At 44.0% G+C, this 27,554-nt stretch overlaps 1 protein-coding gene across 2 annotated transcripts in view; it reads left to right on the top strand.

Moving 5' to 3' along the window:
- Positions 1 to 20,913, top strand: part of Arhgap36 (Rho GTPase activating protein 36) — a 29,669-nt gene extending 8,756 nt beyond the window's left edge. The window contains exons 2-12 of one of the 2 annotated variants that reach the window (XM_046418785.2): positions 13,090 to 13,248; positions 14,433 to 14,498; positions 15,018 to 15,259; positions 15,492 to 15,684; positions 15,901 to 15,956; positions 16,191 to 16,341; positions 16,805 to 16,953; positions 17,127 to 17,303; positions 17,528 to 17,625; positions 17,757 to 17,863; positions 19,681 to 20,913. In XM_046418785.2, the coding sequence (XP_046274741.1) occupies positions 13,090 to 13,248; positions 14,433 to 14,498; positions 15,018 to 15,259; positions 15,492 to 15,684; positions 15,901 to 15,956; positions 16,191 to 16,341; positions 16,805 to 16,953; positions 17,127 to 17,303; positions 17,528 to 17,625; positions 17,757 to 17,863; positions 19,681 to 19,838 (1,556 nt within the window). In that variant the 3' untranslated portion in view covers positions 19,839 to 20,913. Of the gene's footprint in view, positions 1 to 12,995; positions 13,249 to 14,432; positions 14,499 to 15,017; positions 15,260 to 15,491; positions 15,685 to 15,900; positions 15,957 to 16,190; positions 16,342 to 16,804; positions 16,954 to 17,126; positions 17,304 to 17,527; positions 17,626 to 17,756; positions 17,864 to 19,680 lie in introns of those variants that run through there. The other variant, XM_046418777.2, reaches the window with a different exon arrangement.
- Positions 20,914 to 27,554: the final 6,641 nt, after the last annotated feature.

Below are 27,554 nucleotides of genomic sequence, written 5' to 3'. Positions count from 1 at the left end.
AAACACACATTGAACACACCCACACCCAGACCGCACCCTCAGTCACACTGATTATAATCAGGCAGAAACATACAACCTACAAGCGTGCATGCACAAGCACATGCCTCATACCAGAGCTCGAACCAAATGCATACCACACCAAACACTTGGGCTAAAACATGCACCGCATACACACCCCATATACACCGGTCCACACACTGAACACACAGACGTACCGCACCCGAGCGCGCACACACGCGTACATGCATACATACATACACACACAGCCCGCCCCCGCCTTCTCTCTGGGCGGAAGAGAAGGGGGCGAGGAGTGGAGGCGGGGAAGAAAGGAGGGAGGATGGGCGGGCAAGGCGGAGCGGGCACAGATGCTCTTTTCCCTTTGACCTGGGTTGTTGGCCCTTTGTTCCCCATTCCCATGCAAAGGGAGTAAGTTGGGTCCAGGTGGGGTCCTGTTGGAGCCCAGGAAAACCGGAAGGGGAAGGTCCCGGGAATCTGCCGGCAGGCGCTGCAGGGACCCTGACTCAGATTACAGTCGACCCTGCCGGAGGCTCCTCCTCCCTGCACCCTCCCTTCTGCCCCCTCCCCCCCACCCCATCACTGCCTTGACCTTTGCCCGCTCCCCAGGGGATGTGCTTCTTCATCCTCCCCACTCCAGAGAGCGGGAGATTATTAAGGGGTGTAGGTGTTTATTGGTTTCAAGAAGTAAGGAGTTCTGCACACAAGCGCTTTGCGAAACCTGTTCTAGCTTGAAGACTTCCCTTAATGGAGAGCTCACTATATTGCATAGCAACACGTTTTCCGTGTAAAAGGCAATAGCTATTAGAAATCAAGGACTCCTGCTTTGGACACATAGTAGGGCTTTGTAAATGCTCCTCCCTCCCTCTTACGTCACCAAATCTGGCAGGGCTATCTGAAACCTAGTACCGGATGGCTCTAGGGCAGTTGGTGAGCTTTTTTCTTAGCCCCCTAGACCTGCGCGGAGCTGAAGCCTCTGATCAGGAGCCACCGGCGGCAGGGGGCGGCAGAGTGGTCGGCAGAGTGATCTTTGCACCTCTGGCGGCAGAACTGAGGGTCCCTCCCACCGTAAACGGGCTACAAGGGGTCACTCCAGAATTTGTCCTTTCTGTGTAGATGAATGGACAGCAGAGGAAGGAATATGGGGGAAGAGGAGCGCTTCCCCTCCCATTGCTTGGAGACGCGTAGTATAAAGTGCTGTGCAGAGTGCCCAGGCTTGGGAGTTAGAGGTTCGAATCCTACTCTGCCGTTTTGTAGCTGGCTTAGGGCACGGGGTATTTTTGAGGTTTGTAGAGGTGACATATTAGAAGTACTTATCCCAATTAACACACACAAATGGCCAATCCCTCCCCCTCTCCGAAATCCTCATCAAAAAGAGAAAGATGTAAGAGTTGGGGTGGGGAAGGAGATTAGAGGCTGGTGGAGTGATTTGGCTGCCAATCAAAACCCCCTTCCTGTGCATACTTTCGTCATTTACCAAGGTGCTGTTAATATTTGTGAACTTGCAATGAACACTCATTGGGTGCCAGGGATCTCTCATGTTACTTTACGTCCTGCCAGTACCCAGCACAGTGCCAGACACACCACTCTCTAATGCAGCACAGGGATGTCCTGAGTGAAATCCCTTGTAAACACTGAAACTTAAGGGTTATGTATAAAATTATAAGAAACCTGGAGGGGGAACTCCAGTAGTGGCACCCTGGGCACTAGGAGGATGAAAGGCAATGGCTTTGGACCTGAGAGCATTCCATTCCTCCTCAAAGCCCTCCATCTCTAAGCCTGCCTGGAAGGGCATTTATTTTTCACTGCGGCAGAGGCTTCTGCAGTCAATTAAGAAGAAAGCTTCTTTCCTGGAGGGCAGGGGCCCTGGCCAGCTAGAGGGTGAGTCACCACCTCAGAGTTGGGCAGCAGAGATGGCGCTAAAGTGGCAATGAATCAGTCCAAGATGACATGGAGAGATTACCTGAGTGATGATAAGGGGAAGGAGGCAGAAGCCTGAGCCTTAGTCCCTTGAGACTGAGACCAAGTGGTAGTGTCCTATTCATATGCATGGAGTCTGTACCTAATCTACCTCCCTACTTCCACCTCCACCAAGTCCCTAAGGATAGCACCGGTGGCCCTCTGAGAGGATAAAGTAGAGCTGAAGACACCACTCTAGTAGTGGAGGGTGTTTGGGAGAAGAGTTCCAATCCTGACTCTACTACTTTGTGACTCTGGGCAAACTCCTCCTTTGTTGGGTTCAGTGGCAAGTGCTCAGTACTTTACCTATGTTATTTGACACACTCTTCTCCACAGCACTACGGGAGTGAGCATTTATTCCCCTATTTTACAGATGAGAAAACTGAACTGATGCGTGGCAGTATTCTGTGTTCTACCTCTGTAATGTATCATGCTGTCTTTGTCTATGTCACCAAGGCAATCCCTGTAATCCAAGTGAACACCTGTCAGTCCTCTTCCTAAATTAACTCCCTGGACACTCAGGTTCAAATCGTACCTCCCAGCTACTCCCAACACCAATATGTTGCTGGCTACCTGGGTGAATTTCTTTCTTTCTTTCTTTCTTTCTTTTTTGTAATTGTAGATGGACAGAATGCCTTTATTTATTTTTATGTGGTGCTAAGGATTGAAACCAGTACCTCACACATGCTAGGCAAGCACTTTGCCGCTGAGCTACAGCCCCAGCCCTGAATTTTTCTATCATCTCCTGTGATATACCCACCTCTGGAACTCAATCTTTCCCTGGCATATCAGTCTAAAAATCCACCTTAAATATGAAGCATCACCAGAAAGGTGCACCCCAATAGCAGCCTCTTACCCAACTTGGGAAGAACTGGCTGCAGGATGCTGCAGTGAGGAAGGGGAGTAGAGCTGCCAGGGCCAGAAGGAAGGGTGCAGAAAAATCCAATGAGAAGAAGAGAGAAAGGGAAGATGCCAGAGACAAAAATTGGACCAGCCTCAAACTGCTGCTCCCTCCCTTTCTCCCCCTCTCCTTTTCTGGTACTCTAAAATGTATAAAGGGGCAGCATCCAGCCCATTTCCAACAGGAGGAGAAGGAGAGATCCTCTCCTTCAATTGAAGGAGAAACCATCCTGATTCAAATTACACTCCTGTGTGGGGTAAGACTGATTTCATTGGGGGTGGGGGTGGGGGTGGGTAAAGGCATCCTGGTAGTAGTGATGGTGGTGAGTGAGTGGTACTTAAATCCCAAACAGCGACACCAAGGCTACTACCAGAGCTGGAAACTCTCTCTAAAGAAGATAAGAAGGAGCTGGGGTTGTCTCTCAGAGGTAGCACTCACCTAGCATGTGTGATGAGGCACTGGGTTTGATCCTCAGCACCACATAAAAATAAAATAGATATTGAGTCCACCTATAACTAAAAAATAAATATTTAAAAAAGAAGAGAAACTTGCCACTGTGCTTCTGGATCGCATTTCCAAGCTAAGCCCTTCTGAGCCACATCTCTGAGTCTTTGGGGAAGTTCATGTTTTCCTGGGCCTCCACAGGAGCTATGTATGCCTCCCACCAGAGGCTGCCCTCAGTCCTCTCCCTTTTCTTCCTTCTTCCCTTTTGGCTGGAGTCACCTATATAGTCTGACACTCTCTAATTGCCTCTCTTCTCTATCCTTACCCCTTTGACAACGCATGGCACCTTTGCCCCCTTTACTTGGTTTAAGAGATGAGGAAAGTCACTTGGGAGGGGGAGTAACTGTGTGTGCAAACTTTCCCTTGCATTTTTAACCCTGTATTGCCCTTGTTGCATCAGATGAGAATATTTATCTCTTGCAAATAATGTGTTTTTGCTCAATTGGTGATTTGTAAATATGATAGGTGGGCTGCAGGTTAGAAGGAAGATTTTTGGAAGAGGTTTTTAAAGGATGGTTTTCTGACTTCCCTGGGTGTCTAGATAGGCACAGAACACAGAAAATGAAAAAGGAAGATGCTAGTGTGGGGGAGTGGAAGTTGGAGGAAGTTACTGAGATTCTTGCCATTCAGGTGGATGGAGGACTCTGAAGTCAACTACTGTTTGCTCTTGCTGCCCATTGAACTTTGAACAAAATGACCTTTTTGTCTGAATTTGTAAGAGCATAAGTCCTGGTCAAGAATGGGAGACAAGGAGCAGGGAAAGAGAGGCAAGTCCAGTGGTTGTGTACAAAGGGTCAACAAAAGATGCTCCTTGCTCTCGAATGACAGGACTCAGGAAGGAAAGGAAGCAATGTGGTATAACAAAATGTGTGCTGAGGTGGGGTCCAGGAGATCTGGGCCTAACTAGCTCTTGTTTTGGGGTAAATTTCTTATGCATCAGAACTTCAACCTCTGTCTTTCCTTCACCTGTAACTTGAGATCTTGTGCATGAGTAGGGGAGGGGTAATTCAGAGGAGCACGCTGAAGGGACCCTCGGGCTGAATCTTGAAGCAGTGATTGTTTTTAAATAAGGGGAGAAGTAGTGAGAGTAGCCCTGGGAATTCAGCAAACAGGTATGCGTAAGGCACTGAGCTGGCTTCTGTGGAGAAAATTGCTATGAATCAGCCCCTACCCCACGGAGGAAAGCTTTACAGGGAGTGGGGGAATCTGCGCGCGGCAGAGCCAAGCGCTCACAGCGCCTGCAGCTCGTCTCAGGACTAGCTGCGGCGGCCGCGTCGCTGGACCGACTAGCAGGTCACCCAGACTCATTCCCTGGCCGGACCAGGACAGTCGTCAAGAGGTAGTGCAGGGGCCGGGCACCAGGGGACTGAGTGCCGCCCACCGTGGGACGAGTGAGGGGGGCGGCGAGGGTCCGAGGCGAGGGAGGGAGAGGTGGCCTGAGTGAGGAACATCTTGCCCCCAGGCTTTCGCGTCAAGGGTTCAAACTTTGAGTTTGCCGGAAGGATTTAATTGCTGGTACTCTCTGGGCAAGCCATGAGAGTAGATTTTTCGCGCCGCGGGGGTTTTGTTTAACTTTGCAAATTCTGCGCTGCTCCTTTGAGCTACATTGGGGCACGACACGTGCAGTGCAACCCAACCCATTCTGAAGGCCGTGCTCTTGTGTAGTGGCAACCAGAGGCCCAGGACACACACACATCCCCCCCCACACACACTGGATGAGGGTGAAGCGTCTGGAGCATCCCCCTCCCCTAATCTCTAGCTCTAGGTCAAGGGCCTGAGTTGGACTGTCTTTAAGGCAGAAGAAGGGGCTAAGGGCTCAGATCCCACCCCCTCTGGCCCTCTAGGTTTGGAAGAGTGTGTGTGGTCGTGGGGTGCTCTTTTGAACTTCAGATAGCAATGGCATGGCCCTGTGTCCTGGAGTTCGCTAAGTCTCTTAGAATAATCAAGGACTCTGCAGACGTGAAGGTTGCGTCTTTATAGTGCTGTTAGATAAACAGGATAATAATAAATTGTGTTTCGGGCTTGAAGATGCTCACTGACTTGCCCAAGGCCACCCAGCTGCTTAATAACTGAGCAGGCTTCCTAACTCCTGGGCTTTTCTCACTCCACCATAGTCAAGACATTGGTCTAATTTTGAAGGAGGATGGGTAGATGGGTAGATATTGGTATTTTAGAAACATGGTTACTTGAGTGTAGTTTTAAAAATTATTCTTATCATGAAAACTGCAGTGAAAAACATCTCCCACAGTTCCAATTCCCTATGATAGACACTCAGGATTTTGAAAAAGAAAACTGGCAGAAAATTGGATGCTCATTGGTAAAGATATAAAGGCAAAGAGAAGTGAGTAGGGTGGGGAGTGCAGAAAAAGATGGAGGGAAAGTTTCCAGGCACAGGTTTTGAGATCTTCTTTACTCTGAAGTTTTCTTTGACATGGCTCTGTCTAGATGGTTTGGGGGAGTGTCCCCATTGGGCTGTTCTTTCTCAAGCCCACTCTGTAGGAAGTCACAGTTGGGATCTGGAGTGGCAAATGGTTGATGACCTACCCTTTAATTTAGTCTCCTTTCCCCTTTTCCCCTCTCTTTTGTGAATACATTAAGAGAGGGAGGGGAGGGAGTGTGTGTGTGTGTGTGTGTATTTACATACATATGTGAGGGTGTGAATATGCAAGCATGTAGATGGGTGTCTGAGTGGGAGTGTGTAAGTGTCTGAAAGGGAGCAAGTCTCAGAGGCTTTAAAGGGAGGAAACAGGGAGTTGAGAAGGTGGGAAGAGTGAATTGGAATTTACTGAGTGCATACTGAAAAACCTACAGTTGAGGAAGGGTCTGTCAGTGCTAGTGGGCATGAGGAAATAGTCATTTCTTTATATTTCTTAAAGGAACAAAACAGGAAATACATTTAAATTACTTCAGAAAAGGATGATATTAGACCCATGGGCCTTTCTTGATAGTCCCTCAGACACTTGACATTTATGTGACCTTCCACCAGGCAGTAAGATCCCAAGGGCAGGAACTGAGGCTTTCCACTCTGGGTGGCTGTCCCCTCCCCTCCACCACCCCTAACACTTTAGCTTGAAAATGCTACAGAGGAAGACAAATGTGGGGATTAATTTCCTTTTGTGGGCCAGAAAGGGTTTTTCCCTACATTTCATAGGCTAGGCTAATTCCCCTAGATCCTGCATTTATCTACTTTGCATCTGTGATCATAAAAGACCCAGAGAAGAAATTGTTCATCCTATCCCACTCAGTGGTTGAGTACCCATTTTTGCCTTCTCAGGATGGCTAGTGACATTCTATAGCAAGAGCACTGGATACATAATTCCATAAAGATAATAGAACTTTTGTTCAGGTTTCCTCTCTAATTTGACTTCCAAGTATTTGGGGCGGGGGCAGTTCCTCACCTTAGGTACAACACAGTACCCCTTGGAGAATTCTTTCATTCTAATCGTCTTTTATTTAGTCTTCAACATAGCCCCACATAGCAGGTATCACAATTCTTATTTTTTAAGGTCATGAATTTGAGTCTCTGAAAAGTGAGATAATGTACTCCAGGTCACATAGTTGAGTGTGTGAACTTTCATGTGATGTGTTGAGGCTGGGACTTGAATTCAGGTCCAAGTCCATATCTCTGGAGCTTTCTAGGAGACTATGCTGTCAAAATTGGGGTGGGTTGGGGTGAGAGCGTTAAATTAGTATATAATGTTTTTCACATACACACGCACACACACACATACATGTCTTCCCCTCTCTCACAAGGTATGTCACAGAACAGCATATATAAGACCTCAAAAATGTAGTTATTTCCTTAGAAAGGAAGGTAGTCTTATACCTTCTCAGTTCCAGGCAGCAGATGTTAGTGATGAATATTAAGAAATTTCATAGTTTGGGAAGGGCAAGGCCTGGCCCAGGAATAGCAGATCATGTTCCTCCATTGCATTTTATGCAACTTTAACTAAGTCGTAACACCACCAGAATCCTAGTTTGTTTTTATCTGTAAAAGGGGGAAAATAATCGCCAACCTCTCTCCTTTCCAGGGGTTGTTGTGAGCATGATGTGGCATGATTCATTTACTCATGAATCATGAATAGCTGTTTCAATTATCAGACCTTTATGTTCTCTCAAACCCTCAGAATTGATAATCCTATGATTCACCCAATGAACACTTAGTGAACACCTACTGTGTGCTTGGGTCTGGACATAAAGGACATATAGAAAGCTTTTTGAAAAATGAAAAAGCATAAGGCAAATTAGGCATTAAAATTTTTACCTCCCACCAATAGAACATCTTATTTTTTCTTCTTCCACCACAATTTAATAGAAGCAATAACCAAAAGGTGGGGGGGGGGATGATATACATGACACAGCTTGTGATGTCAGCACTATTATGCACCCTGACACATTCTGCAGATAATAGAATATCTATATCTTGTTGTATTTGATAGCACGTTTCCTTGTTTAAATTATCCTTTGTGATGTTTATAGCATAAAGATTGCCTTTCACCATCCTGAGCTTGAGTTGTTTGTTTAGTCAATAAAATTTTAAAAGGGCATCCCACGTTCTATAGAATGACAACTGTACTTATTTTACAAAGATGTTGTAATTTGTGGTGGCTGCCTGCCTTCAGATATGACCTCCCCTGGCTTTATGGAATTAGCTTTGATTATGTGTACATTCTTTTCATTTCATTATTTAGCAATGCAGAATCTTGCAGCTATGCAGAGCAGAGGTGGATAGGGCAGAAGAAAATGCCTTGAGACTGAGGAGAACTGGGTTCTTGTCCAGGCTCTGTTGTCCAATTGCTTTATAGCCTTTGGAAAAAAAAAATCCCTGTTGTCTTTGAGCCTCAGTTTTTTGGACTGTGGAATGGAAATAATACACTATGTGATGGCTGTTTCCTTCTATCTGAACCAATTTAATATTCTGAGTAATTCCTGAAACTTTTTTGTAGCCAAGGCTTTTACCTGTAGTTTATGAGCTTCTGCTGTGGCATGATGGTCTAACACCACGTATTAAACACTGTCCCCAAATTTAATTGTCTTGGGGCATTACCACCTCCGTGGATAGAATGAGTCATTCTGTTCCCCGCATCTGCAGCTTTTGCTGAAATGAAGGTTATGGGATAACAACTTAAAGGCTAACTCGTTAATGCTCAGGGATGAATGAGGTCATGTATCAGCAGACCAAATTGGTGCCCAAATGTTTTCATCCACAGACCTAGATCTCTCTCATGCTATGATATATTAATGGGGATGTCTTTATCCATTTCACTGCCTGTAGACATTTGAATATTGTAGATGCAATATCTTTTGGGCACCCAGCCCTGTGCAGTATCAATTTCTCAAACTCCAAAGGTCTTTCAATGGCCAGAAGCAAAATCCTGAGGAAGCCATAAAGTGCCTAATTGATAGGAATTCAAACCACAGCGTCAGTGCAGACCCTGCTTTTTTCTCCTAGGTGTTTACTAGTTGGTGAGCACGTACCAGACCTAACCATTGGATGGAGGCAGTGAAGTAAAGGAGTCTTCCACATGGTGAAGACTGTGGATTTATGCCTAGTTGAGAGCATTTCCGTCCTCACAGTGTCAAAGTGGATGACCTTTCTAATGTTAATTTGTTTCTCCATCTGTGCTGTGCATTTTTGGAGGACATGAGAAACAGGCTTGATGCCACCCAAGGGTGTTTCCCCTTTTTTGTATTGCTGGAGACTTGATTTGGGTGCCTTGTTGCTCTGTTCAAATTCTCTAGCTTGCTATCAGCCAATTTCTTTGCTCTTTTACTGATATAAATGAAACTGTCTTTTGTTGTTGACAATGTAAAACTAGATAGCTTGAAAGAAAAATAAATTCTGGGACATATAGGCTTAATCTGAATAATAATTGAAATATCAAACTAACTAGTTTTCTTTTTTCCTGTGCTGGGGAGTGAACCCAGGGCTGGCCTCATGGCTACTAGGCAAACTGTCTACCACTAAACTATATCCCCAGCCCAGTTTTTCTAAATTTTATAAGATTTGAAAAAATATTTGACCCTGATGCAATTGAAGAGTGAAGATCTATTCCCAATAGTCTCCCCAGCTAGCTTTACCTATGTTAATAAGTAATTCAAATTTAGAAAATATTGAACAAAGTAGGCTTCAATGCATTGATTAAACATTCTAATCATATTAATAATTCCTTTTAAAGCCTGATGTGTTCTGGTAAACTAGAACTTTGCCCTCTGCAAAGAACCTTCAAAGTCAACATGTCTATTAAAAACTAATGCTACATATCACATTATTCATACATTCAACTCACACATCCACAGAGATGGGTTTTATGCCATTTCCTTATTTTATGGACTAGGCCAAAGAGGCCCAGAGAATTCAACTGACTTTCCTACAGTCACACAGCAAGCAATGATAAAGCTTGGCTTTGAACTCTGTTCTCTTTGGCTCTATCTCCAATGCCCAGTGCAGATATTTGTCTAAAATGATTTTTGCAGATGTCTTGAATTCTAGATTGAAACTGAGCTGATTTGCTTTCCTATTCCTCCTTGAGCATCTTTTTGATCTCATGGTCACTTCAGGCTAGTGCCATGGTACACTAAAGGGGGAAGGAGAAGACACTTTGAAGCAAGAGAGGTGTCTTAGCACTTTGGTTCTTATGGGGAGCCTTCCTTTATGTCCAGTTTGGAATTTCAGGCCTGAGGACATGTAAAATATTACATTTTCAAGAAACTGTTTTGTGTCTGTCCACAGTGCTGAAGCCTGCTTTCTTACCCCCTCCCCAGCCCACCTATCTGCTTCTTGTTTGGGCATTCTCCTAGTTCTGTTTCTGTCTTTTGTACTACTGGTGCTTGAGAGGGTTGAAGGTAAGCAAGACAGTGTCAATTTTGCTGGCAAAACTGCAGCATATTACTGTTCTTAAGTTTAGCCCTATATGTTCAAGCAGGGAGGCAATGACAAACGGTTTATTCTAAGGCCTTTGATTTCCTTCGGAATTGTAAGCATCTAGGCTGACTCATCTCTCAAAGGCTTTCTCTCTCTCCTTTTTGGGCTGGTGTTGATTTGAGGTTTCACTGTTTGTTCTTACCTTATTTTCTGGGGAGGGGAGGGATTAATTTACATCCTGGTTTTTAAGGCAAGAACCAGCTCTGCTCTTTGGGTGATCAGATCTGGTAAGCCTCCACAAGAAGAAACTCCAAGACAGGTACAGAAATGACTGGATTGGGGGTAAGGGGAGAGGGGGGTGATATAAAAAAATTAAGCAGAGCTACATTATGTGTCAGCATGAGACCCTCGACTAAAGGGCTCTGGACTTGTTATTGTTAATGGGAGATTTATAGAGGTTTAGTCTGGGACTGGTTAGCTGTATGTGCCTTTGGTTAAAATGGTCACTTTGTGGTTTCAGTCTGGTAGTTGGCCTTGGGTGTTCACTTTGGGTCCAGGGGATGGTGCTTTGCAGTTGAAGGAGCTTTAAAATTAATGCTAGGGGTTTTCTTTTTAGCTTAGTTCCAAAGCCATAGGAAGATCCTCCATCCTTTCTCATATTGCACCTCAGTTATCTGGCAGGCTTGTCTGATATCTTTGATTTCGGCAATTAAAGAAGGCAAAGAGAATTTTGGAAATAAAATTCAAGCTGGAATGTCTTTTGGGGGGGAAACAGGAGGTTTTTTTTAAGATGATTATTGTATGATATCTCTTACCTACCTCATATCTGTCAAAGCCATATTACCTGATCTTTGAAATTTAAGCCCCTCTCCAAATTTTACATAGAAAAATATCATAAAACTCCAGGGGAAAGGAAAGCTTGGAAAAGTGGTATGTTGAGTATTTTTTTTCTTTTTCTTTCTTTTTTTTTGTTAAAAGGTTTAATTCCTTATATCACATTATTTTTTCTTTTAAGAATCGGCATCTACACATGCACCCAAATCATAAACTTGGGAGACATCTTAAATTCTTTCCATTACATTTTTTCCCCAAGTCCTGGCACTTCTACTCAGTGACACTGACTTGTATCAGCAACCCTTGTCTTCTTGCTGATCTAACTGCTTCAGGCTTTCAACCCAGATCAGGTTATTTCATGGCTCTCTGATTTTTTTTTTTCCATGGTACAACTCAGACTGGCACCCTATGGTAGTTCCCTGTTGGCTGCAGGAGAAAGTCCAACTGCTGAACATGGCTTACAGGGCTAGTCACGATCTCATCCCTGCCCATCCAGATTTATCTCCTTCCAATGCCTTCATACTGCTTTGAGATGAAAACCCCTCTCCCATTTCTTTGCCTTTGTACAAGCTGTTCTCTCTGGACACTCTCCCCCTTGCTGTATCCAGGCAAAGTTGGATGTTTTCTCCTCTCACAGTACTTTGTTTACATCTTGGCTGACTGACTTATCACAAGGTTTTGTAAATTGTTGCTAACCTGTGTATCTCCTTCACTGCACTGTTAAATCTTTTATGAGAAGAGTAGTATTATCTTGCTCAACCTTTTAATCTGTAGTGTCTGGCTCAAAGTGGGCAATTAATAGATTTCTTTTCTTAGTGAATGAATGAAAGAATAAATGGGTAACAGAGAATATGCAGGAAAGGATGCTGTGGGGTACAGGGAGATCTCCACTGGGGAATGCTATGCAACCTGGGAGCAATATGATAGTGGGGACCTTGGAGAAAGGCCATATAAAACAGGTTTCCCATTATACTAAAATGAACTTCACTCTGATCACCAATGTTGTATAGGAAGTCTGACTGGAAATGGTCTGGAAATGTTTGTTTTGGTAGATGTTGATTTTTTTCCCATGAAAAATAATATAATCAAGTTGCCCAAACTTCAGTAAATAGAGAAAAGACAAAGTCAAACAAATTATTACCACTTAATACACAGCTTATTATTTGGGTACATTTTTGTCTTTAATTTTTATGCATTTTTCCTTCACATAGTTGTAATCATAATTGCAATTCTGTATTTTTTATTTGTTGAAAGGCTCTTTGTAAACATTTTATGATTGCATAATTTTTATACTATAGTCATTATGTAATTTGTATAACTAATCTCATTGCTGGGGTAGCTTTTTTCCCTTAAGTTTTTACTATTATGGCTCATATACATATGGATTTTCCTGTCTGTAGGAAGATATCATTAGAATAGATTCCTAGAAGGGGAATTTTTCGGTCAAAGAGACTGGGGACAATTTTTGGTTCCAGACCCATGTGTCCAGTTTGTTTTCTGGAATAATTTTTGTATAAATTTACAGAATTTACATTACTCCCAGCTTAAATGAAAGCCTTCTTTTTGCCCAATCCAGACAGCATTGAGTATATCATGAAAAAATTAAAACTAGACCATCAATGTTCTAATTAATAGAAAATACTAATTTTTGTCTCAAAACTGCTTTCTAAAGAAAATTGTGAGGTGGTTTCTTTCTCTTTTTTTCTAATTAGTTTTTTTTTTTTCTTTTCTGGACTATCTGTTCAGAGCTTTTTTTTTAAGTTTTTTTTTTTTTTAAATAAGCAACCAGAGGCAGCCCTGCTTGAGGGTGAAGCCGCCTCCCAGTTTTCCCTCCCCATTTACCCCCCCCCCATAGTTCCCTCCACCAGGTCCAGTGACAATTGGATGATGCAGCCTTGATAATCATTCGATTCCAGAATGGGTGGCTGCATTCCTTTTCTGAAGGCAGCAAGGACACGCTGCCCCAGAATCATGCCCACTTTGCTCTTTTTGTCCGCCTTAATTTTTTTAGTGAGCGTCCTGGGAGGAGCCCCAGGACACACTCCCGACAGAAGGATGAAGATGGTGTCAATACACAGCCTCTCTGAGCTGGAGCGTCTGAAGCTGCAAGAGACTGCTTACCACGAACTCGTGGCCAGGCATTTCCTCTCTGAATTCCGACCTGACCGAGGTGAGCTGTACCCCGGAGTGTGGCATCCTTGCCTTTGGGCGAGTGGACCCCCGGGGCCAAAGGGACAGATTTGGGGTCCGGAGGGTCGGGAAGGGTAGCGCCTCTTCTAATTCCCTGGCGCCTGAGGAAGTGGGAGTTGTTGCAGGCTGTCTATTGAATTGCAAAAGAGGTAAAGATTAGTTGAGTTGGGTGGAAGTGGGGGGGGGGGGTTGAAGGGTGGTAAAAACGAATGTCAGAGACTGAGTAGAAGTGAGCTCAGGTGAAGAGACGCACGCGCCAGGTGTGTTTCCAGAATTGGGCAGAGCGACTGAGGTGCAGAAGGATACACGAAGAGAGGACTGGGACAGAGACACCGCGTTTGAGAGACAGTGAGAGACACGCACCAAACCAGGCGAAAGAGTGGGAGGGCGGTTCGGGGGGAGGTGGCAGCAGAAGCTGCTGTGTGAGCGCTTCCCACCTCAGCTGGCTACAATCGGGACGCTGCACAGGACAGGGTTCGAGCTTGCTCAGGGGTGGGGGGGATCTCCGGGATACCGGCGCAAATTTGGCCACCGAGTAGGGGAGGTTGCGCGGTTGCGCTGCGGAGGGGCGCTTTAGCAGCATTGGAAAGTGCAGGGGGCGGCGGGGGTCTCTAGGTGCGCGCTAAGGGCGCAGTCCGAACTGGGTGAAGCGGAGGGCTAGGAGACCTCGCCGGTAGCCGCAGCTGTGGGATTTGGAGCTAGGGACAGCCAGGTGTCGCCGCTTCTCCTGGCACCGCGCTAGGAGCCGACGGCAACCTGGGTGCTAGAGTGCGTCGCAGTAACTTGGCGACCCTCACTCTCAGAGGCGCTGCGGGTGGAGCCCCTCCCCTCGCCTGTTGCATGATTCAGGCGCCTGAGCGCCCCTGAATTTTATATTTAAGTGTTGTGTCGAGAGACCGCCGTTGCGTAGCAAGATGCGCCTTAGGTTATCTGGTTTGATTAAATCTTCGGAGTTTTTGTATGTGTAAGACAAGATTGGTCCTGTTGTCTGGCAGGGAAACTGAGGCTGGGAGAAATCAAAACATTTATCGCGGGCTGGAATGAGCTCCCCCTCCCCCTTTCCCTGCTCCCTGCTGCAGATTAATGTATGGCCATGCTTGAGTAACTTATCTGAGCCCTATTTGTATGTAAGTGTGCGTTTCTTTTCTTTTTCTCTTCTTGTAGCTCTACCCACTGACCGTCCCAACACCTTGGAGAAGTGGTTTTTGATTCTGAGAGGACAAGAGAGGGGTGAGGGGCTTCTGTATTTTCTTTGAGAGAAATAGGGTGCTGCACCCCTCCCCCCATAGTGTGCCCCTGGCTGCTAGAGACTGGGCGGGGCCCACTGCCGCCCAAGTCACTCCCCCTCCCTCCCAGAAACCCCTCAGAAGGTGATATCGGGAAATGGCTCAAAGCTGAGGCACAAGGGGCGGTCCTCCTAGACCAGCCTAATTAGGCCTTTGGGTGGATGAGCCCCAGACTGCTCAGCCTGAGATCGCCCTTCTTGTTTCTAGGTGGTCACCCCCTGGCAGGAAGGATATTAAGCCCCTTCTGGGTAGTTGAGTGGGGCTGAGTTGAGTGTTGAATACTTTTGTGTAAATACTGCTGGGTCTTTTGGGCTAGCTCCCCAGGGAGGGGCACTGCAGTGTGGAAGGGGTGGGGTTGACTGCTGGAGGTTCTTGGGGGAGGGTGGCTGTCCCTGCAGTTCCTCCCCATATAAGTGCTGCGGGGCTTTGAGGTTTCTCATTCTTTCTCTCTCTGACTCCCCAGACGTCTCTCTCAAGACATTTGGCATTCGCCTGGAAGAGGTACTGGTGAACGAGCTCACCCGCCGCAAGCATCAAGAACTGACAGCCACAATGCAGATAGAAGAAGCCACCACCGGTCAGGCTGCGGGCCGTCGTCGTCGGGGAAACGTGGTGCAAAGGATGTTTGGCCGCATCAGGCGCTTTTTCAGTCGCAGGCGGAATGAGCCCACCCTGCCCCGGGAGTTCACTCGCCGTGGGCGTAGAGTGAGTTAAACTACCAGGTTTCGGACAGGGGCCATTCCTGAGGTGTGCAGTGATGTGGGACAAGAGGGTCAAGGCTTCTATCCTCATGGGGGGGGGGGGCTAGACAGGTAAAGGAAACATTCTGAAAGGGTGTACTTGGCTTGCTACAGAGAATCTCTCCTGTTTTGAATGTCACATGCAGTACTCGTGTCTAAATAGACCCCATTTTAATATTGTCTGGATTTCTCCACAGGGTGCAGTGTCTGTGGATAGTCTGGCTGAGCTGGAGGACGGGGCTCTGCTGCTGCAGACCCTGCAACTTTCAAGGGTTTCATTTCCTATTGGCCAGCGACTTCTTGGATCTAAAAGGAAGATGAGCCTCAATCCGATTGCCAAACAAATCCCCCAGGTTGTTGAGGCTTGCTGCAAATTCATTGAGGAACATGGTAAGGGAGCTGCAAATGGTTAAATTACAAAAGGAAGCAATTAAAGAGAAAGAGGATGTTATAGAAATACAGAAAAAAGAGATCATGGGATCAAGGGCTTGGATAAAATTGCCCTGGCACTTGCAGAGGTTAGGATGCAGCTCTTAAGGAAGGAGAAGGGAAACACCATGGGGAAAGGGGTCAGATTTTCAGGATCATCTGCTTTCTTTCTTTCAGGCTTAAAGGCAGTGGGGATTTTCACCATTGAGTATTCACCATTGAGAGTGCGTAAGGTAAATTGACTATGTTTACACGTTTGGTTCTTGGTCAAGTAAAAGAAGATGGAAGTGGGGGCTCGCCTATAGACATGATGGTAGTTTCATGACTGTGGAAATAAGGTCTTCTTTCTAGTCCCCAACATACAATATTATGCTAGCTACCTCCCCTGAAGCCTGGGACTTCCTGAAGGAATGACCAAGAGGGAGCCTGTAGTGAGCAGGACAAACCATGTCTCTTCTCCCTTGTAGCTCCGTGAAGCATTTGATCAAGGTCTGGATGTAGTGCTGGATGACAATCAGAATGTGCATGATATTGCTGCACTCCTCAAGGAGTTTTTCCGTGACATGAAGGACTCTCTGCTGCCAGATGATCTGTACATGTCCTTTCTTCTGACTGCAAGTAAGTCTTCTGCCCTCCCTTGTTGGGGCAAGGGAAGGAAATGTCAGAGGTCTAGTGACCCCCAAGGACCTAAGTCCAAAAGAACATCAAAAGATGAAAAACACCTCTCTAGGATATAATATGCATATTATTTGTCAATTAAAAATAAAAATCTTCCCAAACCGTCTCCAAGTTACTTTGTCTCTTTATAAATCTGTTACTTGGGAATTTCTCTAGTTTCTTAAAACTGTGTGTGCCCTCTCAGGGCAAAGAACCACCCAGATTCTGTAGAGGTCTGGTTTTCATGGTGGGAACACTTATTACCCTTAGGGTTCCTGAACTCAAATCTTTGTACACAAGTAAAGGCAAGTTATTTAGGTAGTTTCTGCATAGCCATCAGCAATTTGGAGTAGCTCATCTCCCTTGGTATTGGGTTGCTGCCAAGGCCAGCCCCCTAAGCTGGTCCCTCTTTTCCTTTTTTCAGCTCTGAAGCCCCAGGATCAGCTTTCTGCCCTGCAGTTGCTTGTTTATCTGATGCCACCTTGCCACAGTGATACTTTGGAGCGCTTGCTGAAGGCATTGCATAAAATTACTGAGCACTGCGAGGACTCCATTGGACTTGATGGACAGCTGGTAAAAAGATCAGGGAAAGGGTGGTGAGATCTGTAGTAGGGGACATGTGCGCAAGTGTATGAGAAAATATAGTGGTAAAAAGAAAGTGAAACAAATAAAAAGAGGTGTATATCCATTTGTACAACTTCTAATACTATCTCAAGGTCAGTCACTTTCTGCATTCCTGTACCTAGGTTCCTGGCAACCGCATGACCTCCACCAATTTGGCTCTCGTGTTTGGATCTGCTCTCCTGAAGAAGGGAAAGTTTGGCAAGAGGGAGTCCCGGAAGACAAAACTGGGAATTGACCACTATGTTGCTTCTGTCAATGTGGTCCGTGCCATGATTGATAACTGGGACGTTCTTTTTCAGGTAGGTGCAAATTTTGGATATTCTTATTTCACACAGTCCTCTTTTGTTCACCAAGCAAGGGAGAATTGTATGTGGTTACCAAAGCAGGCAGATAAAGTTCCCAGTCTAGAATTTCCTTCCAAATTAGATGGTCATGAGGTTGTCTTTCAATCCTGGTACCCGATGGAGACATAAATGAAAAGGTGCTGAGCAATAAAGACTAATATTGCTAATTTTACTCTCAGGTGCCGCCTCATATTCAGAGACAGGTTGCCAAGCGTGTGTGGAAGTCCAGTCCTGAAGCTCTTGATTTTATCCGTCGCAGGAATCTGAGAAGGATTCAGTGAGTTTGTTTTTTTTTTTTTTCAATTTAGCCTAAAGGACATTATTCTATGGGGGCTTCCAACTCCAGATGATCTTTATGTTAGTTAATGCAAGTACAAAATAACTTGTTCAACATTCCTTTCCATTCAGGAGTGCACGCATCAAGATGGAAGAAGATGCTTTACTTTCTGATCCAGTGGAAACCTCTGCTGAAGCCCGTGCTGCTGTCCTTGGTCAAAGCAAGCCCTTTGATGAAGGTCAGTTCCCTTCAAGAGGTCAGGCCCTTCCTGAAGGTCAGTTCCCTGCAGGGGGTCAGGGCTTTCCTCAGGATCAGGGCCTTCCTCAGGGTCAAACCCTTGCTCAGGGTCAGGCCCCTGCTGAGGACCATGCCCTTCCTGAAGATGAGTACTCTGAGGAAGATTTGTCAGTCAATGAACAGCTAGCAATTGAATATTTCAATCAAGTAGTCTTTGGGAACAATCAAGGTTTTATGCTCCCAAATGACCTTGAAATTGAAGGTTCATACCTTGACGACATACCAGAGCTTGATGAAGAAGATTATGATGGTGATGATGATGATGATGGTGACGACAACAACAACGATGATGATGATGGTGATAATGATGACGATGACACCTTGAATTTTGGTAATCTTCCTTCTCTTGCGGATATTCTAGGACCAGGTGAAGAAATTCCAGAACTCATTGAGATCCCAGACTTTGAAGAAATACCTAACTTTGATCCAGTTCCAGAACCCGAAGGACCCTCACATGTGCAAGTAATCTTGAACCCTCTAGGAAATCTGAATCCCAATCTCGAACAAGGACCAAATTTTGAAAACCACCACAATTTTGGCCTGGCAGAAGTTTCCCATCTTAACATAATCCAGAACAGTGAAGAAATCCTGGAAGCTAGTGAAATTCCAGGTAATGAGGAAGCCCCAGACAATGCAGATGTCTCAGATAAGGATGAAACCACAGATTATGATGACCCTAGTCTTGAAGAAATGCCAGCTATTGATGAAGCCCCATGTGTTGAAAAATTCCCAGAGGTCAATGGGATTTCAAACCCTGAAGAATTTGATGTTGAAGAGGTCCCAGCTTTTGCTGGCCTCCCAAATGATGAAGAAATCTCAAGGTATGAAGAAGCTGCGGAATCTGAAGACCCCACCCCTGAAGAGGTCCAGGCTATCCATGTGATCACAGCCCTTGAAAATACCATCGATTTTGATGAAATTCAAGATCTGGAAGAATCCTCAGATGTGGAGGAATGTTCAGGGGACAAAGAAGACTCTGACATTGATGGAAACAAATACTCTGAAGAAAACCCCATTCTTGAAGGTTACCTTCCAGTTCTCAGTGTGGTTCCAGAACCTGAGAATGCCCAAATTCAAAATGAAACCCCAGATTGTCAGGAAGACCAGGCTTTTGAAGATGATGAAATTGACACTGTGACTCCAGAAACTGAAGATGTCTCCATTTCCAGTTCAATTCCAGACCCTCTGCCATCCGTGGCTGTCAATCTGGAAGAAGTCATGAATGTGGATGAAGTCCCAATGCCTAAAGATGTCAACCCTAAAGAAGTTCAGAATCCAAAGGCAATTCCGATTGGTAAAGAAGACTCAGATGTTGCATCTGCTGTAGATACCACTGTCCTTAAAAATGAGTCTCAGCCTAGCCCTGAGTCATTTAAGAGTAACATCTATTTTGTGTCCTTTATGCAGTGCTTTAAGTTTCCGGTTCCAGCTTTGATACTCATTTGCTTGGTAAAATTAGTGAACCTTCTTTTTATGTGGTGGTGGTTATTAGGTCACCGTCTTCCCCCTGTACCTGGTGGTGTCATTAATTTGCTCTGAGCTTGGTCTCTATTCTGTTCCCTAATCTATCTTTCCAGTTTCCACAGTGGTGAGAGCTTTAGAAACTTCTGTGCTGTTAGCTTCAGTTTACTGACTCCTGAAATGGGGATAATCATTCCTGCCCTGTCTTTTCTCATATTGTATTTAAAACCCAAAATTAGATCCGCGGGCCTTGGGTGCTATCTGATGTCTAGGAGTAACATTGTTACTATTTTCCAGGTTCCTCTGAGGAGCCAGCCGTGCCTCCCGGCACTGCCCGTTCCCATGACGATGAGGAAGGAGCGGGTAATCCCCCCATTCCGGAGCAAGACCGCCCATTGCTCCGTGTGCCCCGGGAGAAGGAGGCCAAATCTGGCATCGGCTACTTCTTTCCTTAGGTGTTTTTCCTCCTTTAAGGTGCCGGACAGGGGAAAAGGGTGGGGGTAGACCTGGGATGTCACAGGAAACATGAAGGAGAATCTTTGAGATAGATCTGAGAGGAGTTCCACCTGATGCTCGGGTCAGGATAGGAATTCCCAATACACTGCCAGCCCCTTCACTGGGGATGCTTGGTCTCCTCAGCTGGTAAAAGCAGAGATGTTTCTGTGTCATGCCCAGGCTCCCTGGTGCTACCTTGCCTTTCTCTTTTACCCTTGGTCTTGGCTTTCTCACACTGCAGCCCTCCTTTAATTGATGTTACATTTGTGGTAAACACCTGTCCCAGAGAAGCTCACAAATCTCGAGGTGCTTTCCCTCCCCTGCAGGGGATTGCATGTTTTTCCTTACTTTCCGCCCCTCCTCCCGAGAGCTCTATTGGAAAGGCCCTCAAGAGGCATGCTAGAACGTTAGGTCAGCCTACTGACAGCTGACAATTAATGCTAAATCATGTCACACCAACTCATAGCCGTGTCCCCGCAGCAACTCCGCCGCCTCAGGATCCCCAAACTCCCCCCAAATTATTGAGACCGATGGCTCGTCAAAAAGCCACTCCTAAATTCTGTGCAGTTTTGCTCAGGTCACACCAACGGGGAAACCTCAAGTGTAAGCCTGACTAGCTTTTCTGGGGTCAAAAGTTAGAGGAAAAATTAGACTTTAGTACCTGGATCTGTTTTAAAGACGGCTGGTGTTCACACCATGTTGTCAACAAAACGGGCTAGTTTAGGTTCGGACACATAGTTCCAAGTAGTTCAAGTCACCTGATTACAAATGTTCTTATCTATCGTCTCTGTAGTTCCTCTATGCAGGACGGTACAAATTTGCGGGACATGCTCTGGTAACACACAGATATGGGTTATGTATGACATCCAAATTACAGCTGATACTAATGGGTAACAACTGCTGAGGTCCATAGAGTGAAGAATGTATTGTATTGAGGGATAGAAACTGATCATACAATGGATAACAACCACAGAGCTCGAAGATTTGTGATTGTTAAAACTTCTCTGGCATTTAATCATTAATAAACATTTGTGTTGTGACAGCGTATATTCCTGCCTTACTGTGGTCTTTTTCCTTTTAATTTTGGGGGGGTGGGTGAATAGGGAAGCTGTGACTATACAGCTGAAGGAGGAAAGAGGAAAAGGGATGATGAGATAAAGGGGAAAGGTGAAATAAAAATGGGGTGGGATGGGATAAAGGGCTGGGATGATGAGGAACAAAGGAGGGATGACAGGATAAAAGTGGGGGGTCCTAAATTTAAAGGGGTGGCAGGATAAAGGGAAGGGGCAATATGCAACAAAGGACATGACATGGGATAAAGGGGAGGGGTCACAAAGATATTCATGGGATAAATGGGAGGTATAATAGGGAATTGTGGAATAAACAGTGTGGCTGGGTGCAGAGGCAGGTTGGCAAGGCCCTAAGTAACTCCGTGAGACCCTGTCAACATAAAAAGGGCTGGGGATATGGCTCAGTGGTTAAGCACACCTGGATTCAATCCCCTGTACCAAAATAAAATAAAAAAGAGGGTGTGTGTGGCAGGATAAAGAAGGGATGATTTGGGTTAAGGGTAGAGATAATGGGGAATAAAGAGGAGAGGGTGTCATGGGATAAATGGAAAAGTAACATGGGATAAAGAAAGGAAGGACATGGGATAAAAGGAAGGTATACAGTAGAAAAAGGATGATTTCAGAGAGGGTGGTGTGGAATGAAGAGGAGGGGGTGATAGGGGATAAAGGAGAGGGGTTGTGGGGAAAAACAAGGATCAGATAAAGGGGATGGATGGTGTAGAATAAAGAGAAGGGATGACATAATGAAAGGGGTGAAGTGAAATAAAGGGGTGAGACATGGGGTAAAGGGGAGGGATAATGTGGAATAAATAGGGTGACATGGAACAAGATGGAGGTGACAGGATGGGGAGATAATGTGAATAAAATAGGTGTGGCATGGGATGAAAGGGAGGGGTCATGTGAAGTATAAGGAGGGGATGATGGCAAACTGGTGGGGGGGTAATGTAGAATGAGGAGGGGTTGGTATGTGATAAAGGGAAGGAGTGATGTGAAATACAGAGGCAGGGATGATGGGGTAAAGGAAAGTGGTGGGATTACATGGGATATAGGAGAGGGGGTAGCATGGGATAAAGGGGAGGGATAATGTAAAATTGAGTGGGGGCATGGATTGTGGCTCAGTGGTAGAGTGCTTGCCTCACACTTGTGAGGCCCTGGGTTCGATTCTCAGCACCACATAAAGATAAAGGTATGACATTCATCTAAAAAAATGGAATAGAATACAGGGGAGGGATCAGGTAAATCAAAGAGGAGTGGATGACATGGGATAAAGGGGAGGGGTAATGCAGAAGAAACAAGTGTGTTGCCTGGTATAAAGAAAGGGGTTGCATGGGAGAAAGGGGGGGAATGGTACAAAACAAAGAGGAGGGCATGACAAAGGGGAGGGGTAGCATGGGATTAGGGGGTGGGATAATGTGGAATAAAGACGAGGTGGCATGGCACAAAAGCAAGGATCACGTGGAAAAAAGATAACTTGGGGTAAAGGGGAGGGATAATGTGGAATAAACAAGAAAGAGGATAACAGAATACAGGGACGGGGTCATGAGTATCAAAGAGGAAGGGATAATATGGGATAAAGAGTAGGTGATGTGGAATAAAGAGGGGTATCATGAGAGAAAGGGAAGTGGTGATGTGGAATATGGAGCAGAGGATGATAGAGGGTGGGGGGTGACTTATGAAAATATAGAGAGGGTGAAGGGGAGGGGGTAACTTCTGGAAAAGGCGAGGAATGATGTAAAATAAATGGAGGGAGCATGGGATAAAGGAGTGGGGATATGGAATACAGAGGAGGAGATGACATGGGGTAAAGAGGAGGGGTAACCTGGAAAGAAGGAAATGGAGTGATGTGGTATGTGGTGAGTGGGAAAGGTAGAAAAGGGTGATGTGAAAAAAGGGAAGGGGTGAGATGTAATACAGGGGATGGAGTGATGTGGAGTTGAAATCAGGAAGTGATGTGGAGGAAAGGTGGGGAGATATGGAATAAAGTAGAAGGATTAATGGGAAATAAATGGAATAAAGGGACAAGGACCCTAACTAAATGAAGAGGACGAAAGTGATGAAGTAGAGTAAATGTTTTAAGGCTAGATGAGGGAGAGGTAAGGTAAGGAAGGATGCCTAAAAATGGTCTCTAAACCAGGTGGGGTATTGCATGCCTGTAATCCCAGCAGCTGGGGAGGCTGAGGAAGGCTGGGGAGGCTAAGGAAGGGGAATCACAAATTCAAGACCAGCCTCACAGCCTAGGTAACTTATCAAGGCCCTTAGCAACTCAGCACAACCCTGTCTCAAAATAAAATATAAAAAGTGCTGGGGATGTGGCTCAATGTTTCAGTGCTCCTGAGTTCAATCCCTGATACAAAAAAAAAAAAATACCCCTTCTAAGTGGAAGGGAGTATAATAAAGGGGGGACCACTAGATGTTCTCAACTGATAAAGTCCTCCTGAACAGGTACAAAAGGAAAACCTAGAAACATCCAGGGACATATGACATATGAGGGTAAGAGGAATAACTTACTACTGTTTGATTGATGAGACCACCAAACTTTCTTGAAAGTTTATGGCATCATGACAGACTTGAAATTTTCCCATGTCAAGGACAGGGCCCCCGAAAGTATTATGATGTATGTCATTTATTTTTATACAGTTTGGTCTAACATATTTCCTTGCATAGAGCTTTATAAACAGCAGACATGTACCATTGGGCTCCTATAATAATAATCTTGTAATAATTATAATGATAGTTAGCACATATTATTTCAAAGTGGCAGTGTATTAAAAGCTTTACATGCATCATTTAATTTAATATTCACAATAACTCTATGAGATACATGCTACTGTCATCTTCATTATATTCTTGAGGAAAATGATATAGAGAGGTTAAATAACCTGCACAAATCATACAGCTGGTTAGTGGGAAAATAGCCAGTATTCAAAGCTGGATTGTTTAAATATTAGATTATACTGGCTCATGCATCTTGACATTCTGCTTTTGACACAAACATGCATTGTGATGTGTCCAGTAATTTATTTTGGATTGGGGTTTACACTTTCAACAAGTGAACTTCACTTTTCTTCCATATAGGTTCTTGCTTTCCAGATAGGAGAGCCTAATGTTAGACAAAAATTGTGATATTTCAGTCAGATACTAAAAGTTTTATCTGGGTCTTACAGATATTAGAGCCAAAAGAAAATGTAGTTTATCCAGTTCCACTTTGTTGTTTTATGGTTGTTGTACTAAGGCTCAGACTTGGAAATAATTTACCCAAGACGAGATCTAAGGATATGATTCAGACAGTTGTCCTGACTGCAATTCCAGGATTTTGTGGGGGGTGAAAACACTAAAATAAACCAGGCCTGGTGTGCATGACTATAATCCTGATACCTTGGGAGGTTGGCCCACGAGTTCAAAGCCAGCTTCAGCAACGTGTCGAGGTCCTAAGCAACTCAGTGAGACCCTGTCTCTAAACAAAATATAAAAAATGCGCTGGGGATACTTCTCAGTGATTAAACACACATGGGTTCAATCCCCGGTACAAAAAAAAAAAAAGTAGAAAACCGAAGCTTAGTTGTTGAAAGTGCAAACTCCAATCCCAATGACTGGGGAAATCACAACACATGTTTGCGTCAAAGAATTTACCTGTGCTTTTTTCACTCAACTAAAAACCAAGAAATGAACAGTAAAGCAAATTATTTCAAAACATTCCATTCACTTTCTGGCCTTCTCTGAAACAAAAACTTTTCCCAATCTTATGTTCCTTCCTAGTAACTAAGGAATTGAGGCTAAGATTGTGCATAGATATGAGCATTATTATCCCCATACTTTAAGGACTTGACACTCCAAGTCCTGTTCTCCTGCTTGGTGACACAGAAGACCCATCTCATACACTCTAGCTTCAGACCTCTCTGCACGTCAGCCAACCCCAGTCCTTGGCCTCACTGGGCATGGCTTCACCTCTGAAAGACTCAACTCCCAACATCCCACTGAGACCCATGTCTTCCAGCAATGGCTGAGTCCCACATCATCTGCTCTTTGACCTCAATGAGGGGTCCTGTGCCCCAAGCCTTTCTTTGCGTGTCACTTCTTTCCTTGTGCCACCAGCATCTTGAGGCCCATTAATTTAGTATTGACCACACCATCATCCCCCTGTGCCCCAAATGCCATATATGCACTGTTGAGTCCCCACTGGAGGACTCTCCAAACATCTGGTTGCTCCAATCCCAATAAGGACCACTGTGGTAGAAAGGGTACCGATGTTTAGAGTGCTGCTCCTAACAGTCAGAATTTCCAACTTCAGCGGGGCCCTCAGGCCAATGAGCAATCCATCCCCACCATGTTTCTCTGTCATCTCCTTCTCCTTTGCATTTGGGTTCCAAGTTTCTTTTTCTTTCTTTCTTTCTTTGTCTTTCTCTCTTTGTTTTGTACCAGGGATTGAACCCTTGGGTGCTTAACTACTGAGCCACATCCTCAGCCTTTTTTATATTTTATTTTGAGATGGAGTCTCACTGAGTTGCTTAGGACCTCGGTAAATTGCTGAGGCTGGCTTTGAACTTGCCATCCTCCTGTCTCAGCCTCCTGAGCAGCTGGGATACAGACATGTCCAGTTTTTAGTTCAAATTCAAATTGTTCATTGCCTCTATATAGGAAAGTAGTTTTGACTTTTGTATGTTGACCTTGCATTCTGTATATTTGCTATACTTGCTTTTTTTCCCAAGGGGTATATATTGTTTAAGATCTTTTAGAATTTTCTACATAGACATTTGTGGCACCGGTGAATAAAGGTAACTTTATTTCTTTTTTATGTATTTCCTTATCTTATGCTACTGCACTAGACAGGATTTCAAGTACACTTCTATAAGTGGTGAGAGGGACATTCTTGCCTTTTCCCTTTTTTTGAGGGGAAATTATCTAGTTTATTTGTATTAAATATGTTAGCTATAGTTTTTCCTTTGTCATATTCTTTATCAAGTTGAGGGAATTCCCCCTCTATCCCTAGTTTAAGGAGAGTTTTATCATGAGTGAATGTTGTATTTTTGTCAAATGCTTTTTTCTGCACCTATTGATATGATAATATGATTTTCTTCTTTAGCCTGTGTTGTGATGAATTACATTAATCGTTTTTCAAATGTTGAACCAGCCATGCTTACCTGGAATTAATCCCACTTGGTCATGGTGTATAATTCTTTTTACACATTATTATATTTGATTTATAAATATTTTGTTGAGGATTTTTGAATCTATTTTTATGGAAGATTTTTTCTGTTGTTTTTCTTCTAATATTTTCATCTGGCTTTGATATGAGGATAATACTGGTCTCATAAATGAACTAGTATATGTTTCTTCTGGTGCATTTTTCTGGGAAAAGATGAAGTGATATTATTTATTCCTTAAATGTTTGGCAGAATGCATCAATAAAACTATGTAAGAATGGTTTATCCTTTTTAGAAGATTTAAATCATTAATTTGATTTGTTTAATACATACAGTGGTTTTCAGGCTATTTATACTCAGGTTTTCTACTTTTGTGTTAGTTTTGGTAGACTTTTTCAAGGAATTAGTCTATTTTATCTAAGTTATAAAATATGTGAGCATAGAATTGTATTTAGTATTTCCTTATTCTAATTTTAATGTATATTGAATAAGGGATAATGTATTCTTTTTCATTTTTAATATTGGAAATTTGTGTATATACTCTTTTATTCTAGGTAACTCTGGTTATTGATTTATAATTTTTTTTTTGTGATACTGGGGATTTAACCCACAGATGCTTAACAACTGAGCTACAGTCCCAACACTTTTTTATTTAATTTTGAGATACGGTCTTGCTAAACTGCTTAGGGCCTCACTAACTATCTTTGTCTTTTAAAAAGGATTTCTTATACACACTATGTAGTTGGGTCTGTTTTTATTCACTGTGTCTTTTAATTGATACATTCAGACCATTCACATTAAGATTGATTATTGTTATATTTAGATTAATTTTAATTGTGCTTGTATTTTCTTTTGGGGGATGGGTACTGGGGATTGACCATAGGGGCTTTACCATTGAGGTACATCTCTAGCACTTTTTATTTTGACATGGCATCTCATAAAGTTGCTTAGAGCCTTGCTAAGTTGCTGAGGCTGGTCTTGAACTTTTGATCCTCTTGCCTCAGCCTCCCTAGTTGCTGGGATTGTAGGCATGCATTACCATGCCTAGCCATTCTGTCTTTAAAAATGTGAATTTGAGTTTCTGACCTATATAATTCTTCATTTACCTCAATAAAAATTTTAATATTTCTTGCAGGAGGATGCTGCTAGTATGAATTCCCTCTCAAGTTTTTCCTTCTTTCCCTTTTGAAGGATAATTTTACTGCATATGAATTTTAGATTGGTGGGTTTTCTTCTTTCAACACATTAAATATTTCATTTCACTCACTTCTAGCATGGTTCCTGGTAAGAAATCCATTGTAATGCTTATTCTTATTCTTTCATAGGCAAATTGTTTTCCTTCTGGCTTCTTTCATGATTTTCTCTTTACTTTGGTTTTTGCAGCTTGAATATAATAAGCCTAAGTATGATATTTTGGCTTTTAAATGGCTTGTGTTCTGTGAACTTCCTGGATCTGTAGCTTGGT

This window comes from Marmota monax, unplaced genomic scaffold, assembly GCF_021218885.2.
Source record: "Marmota monax isolate L192 unplaced genomic scaffold, Marmota_monax_Labrador192_F-V1.1 WCK01_AAM20220418_F8-fsc00054, whole genome shotgun sequence".
Classification (NCBI taxonomy): Eukaryota; Metazoa; Chordata; class Mammalia; order Rodentia; family Sciuridae; genus Marmota; species Marmota monax.
This window is presented reverse-complemented; position numbering and strand designations above follow the sequence as displayed.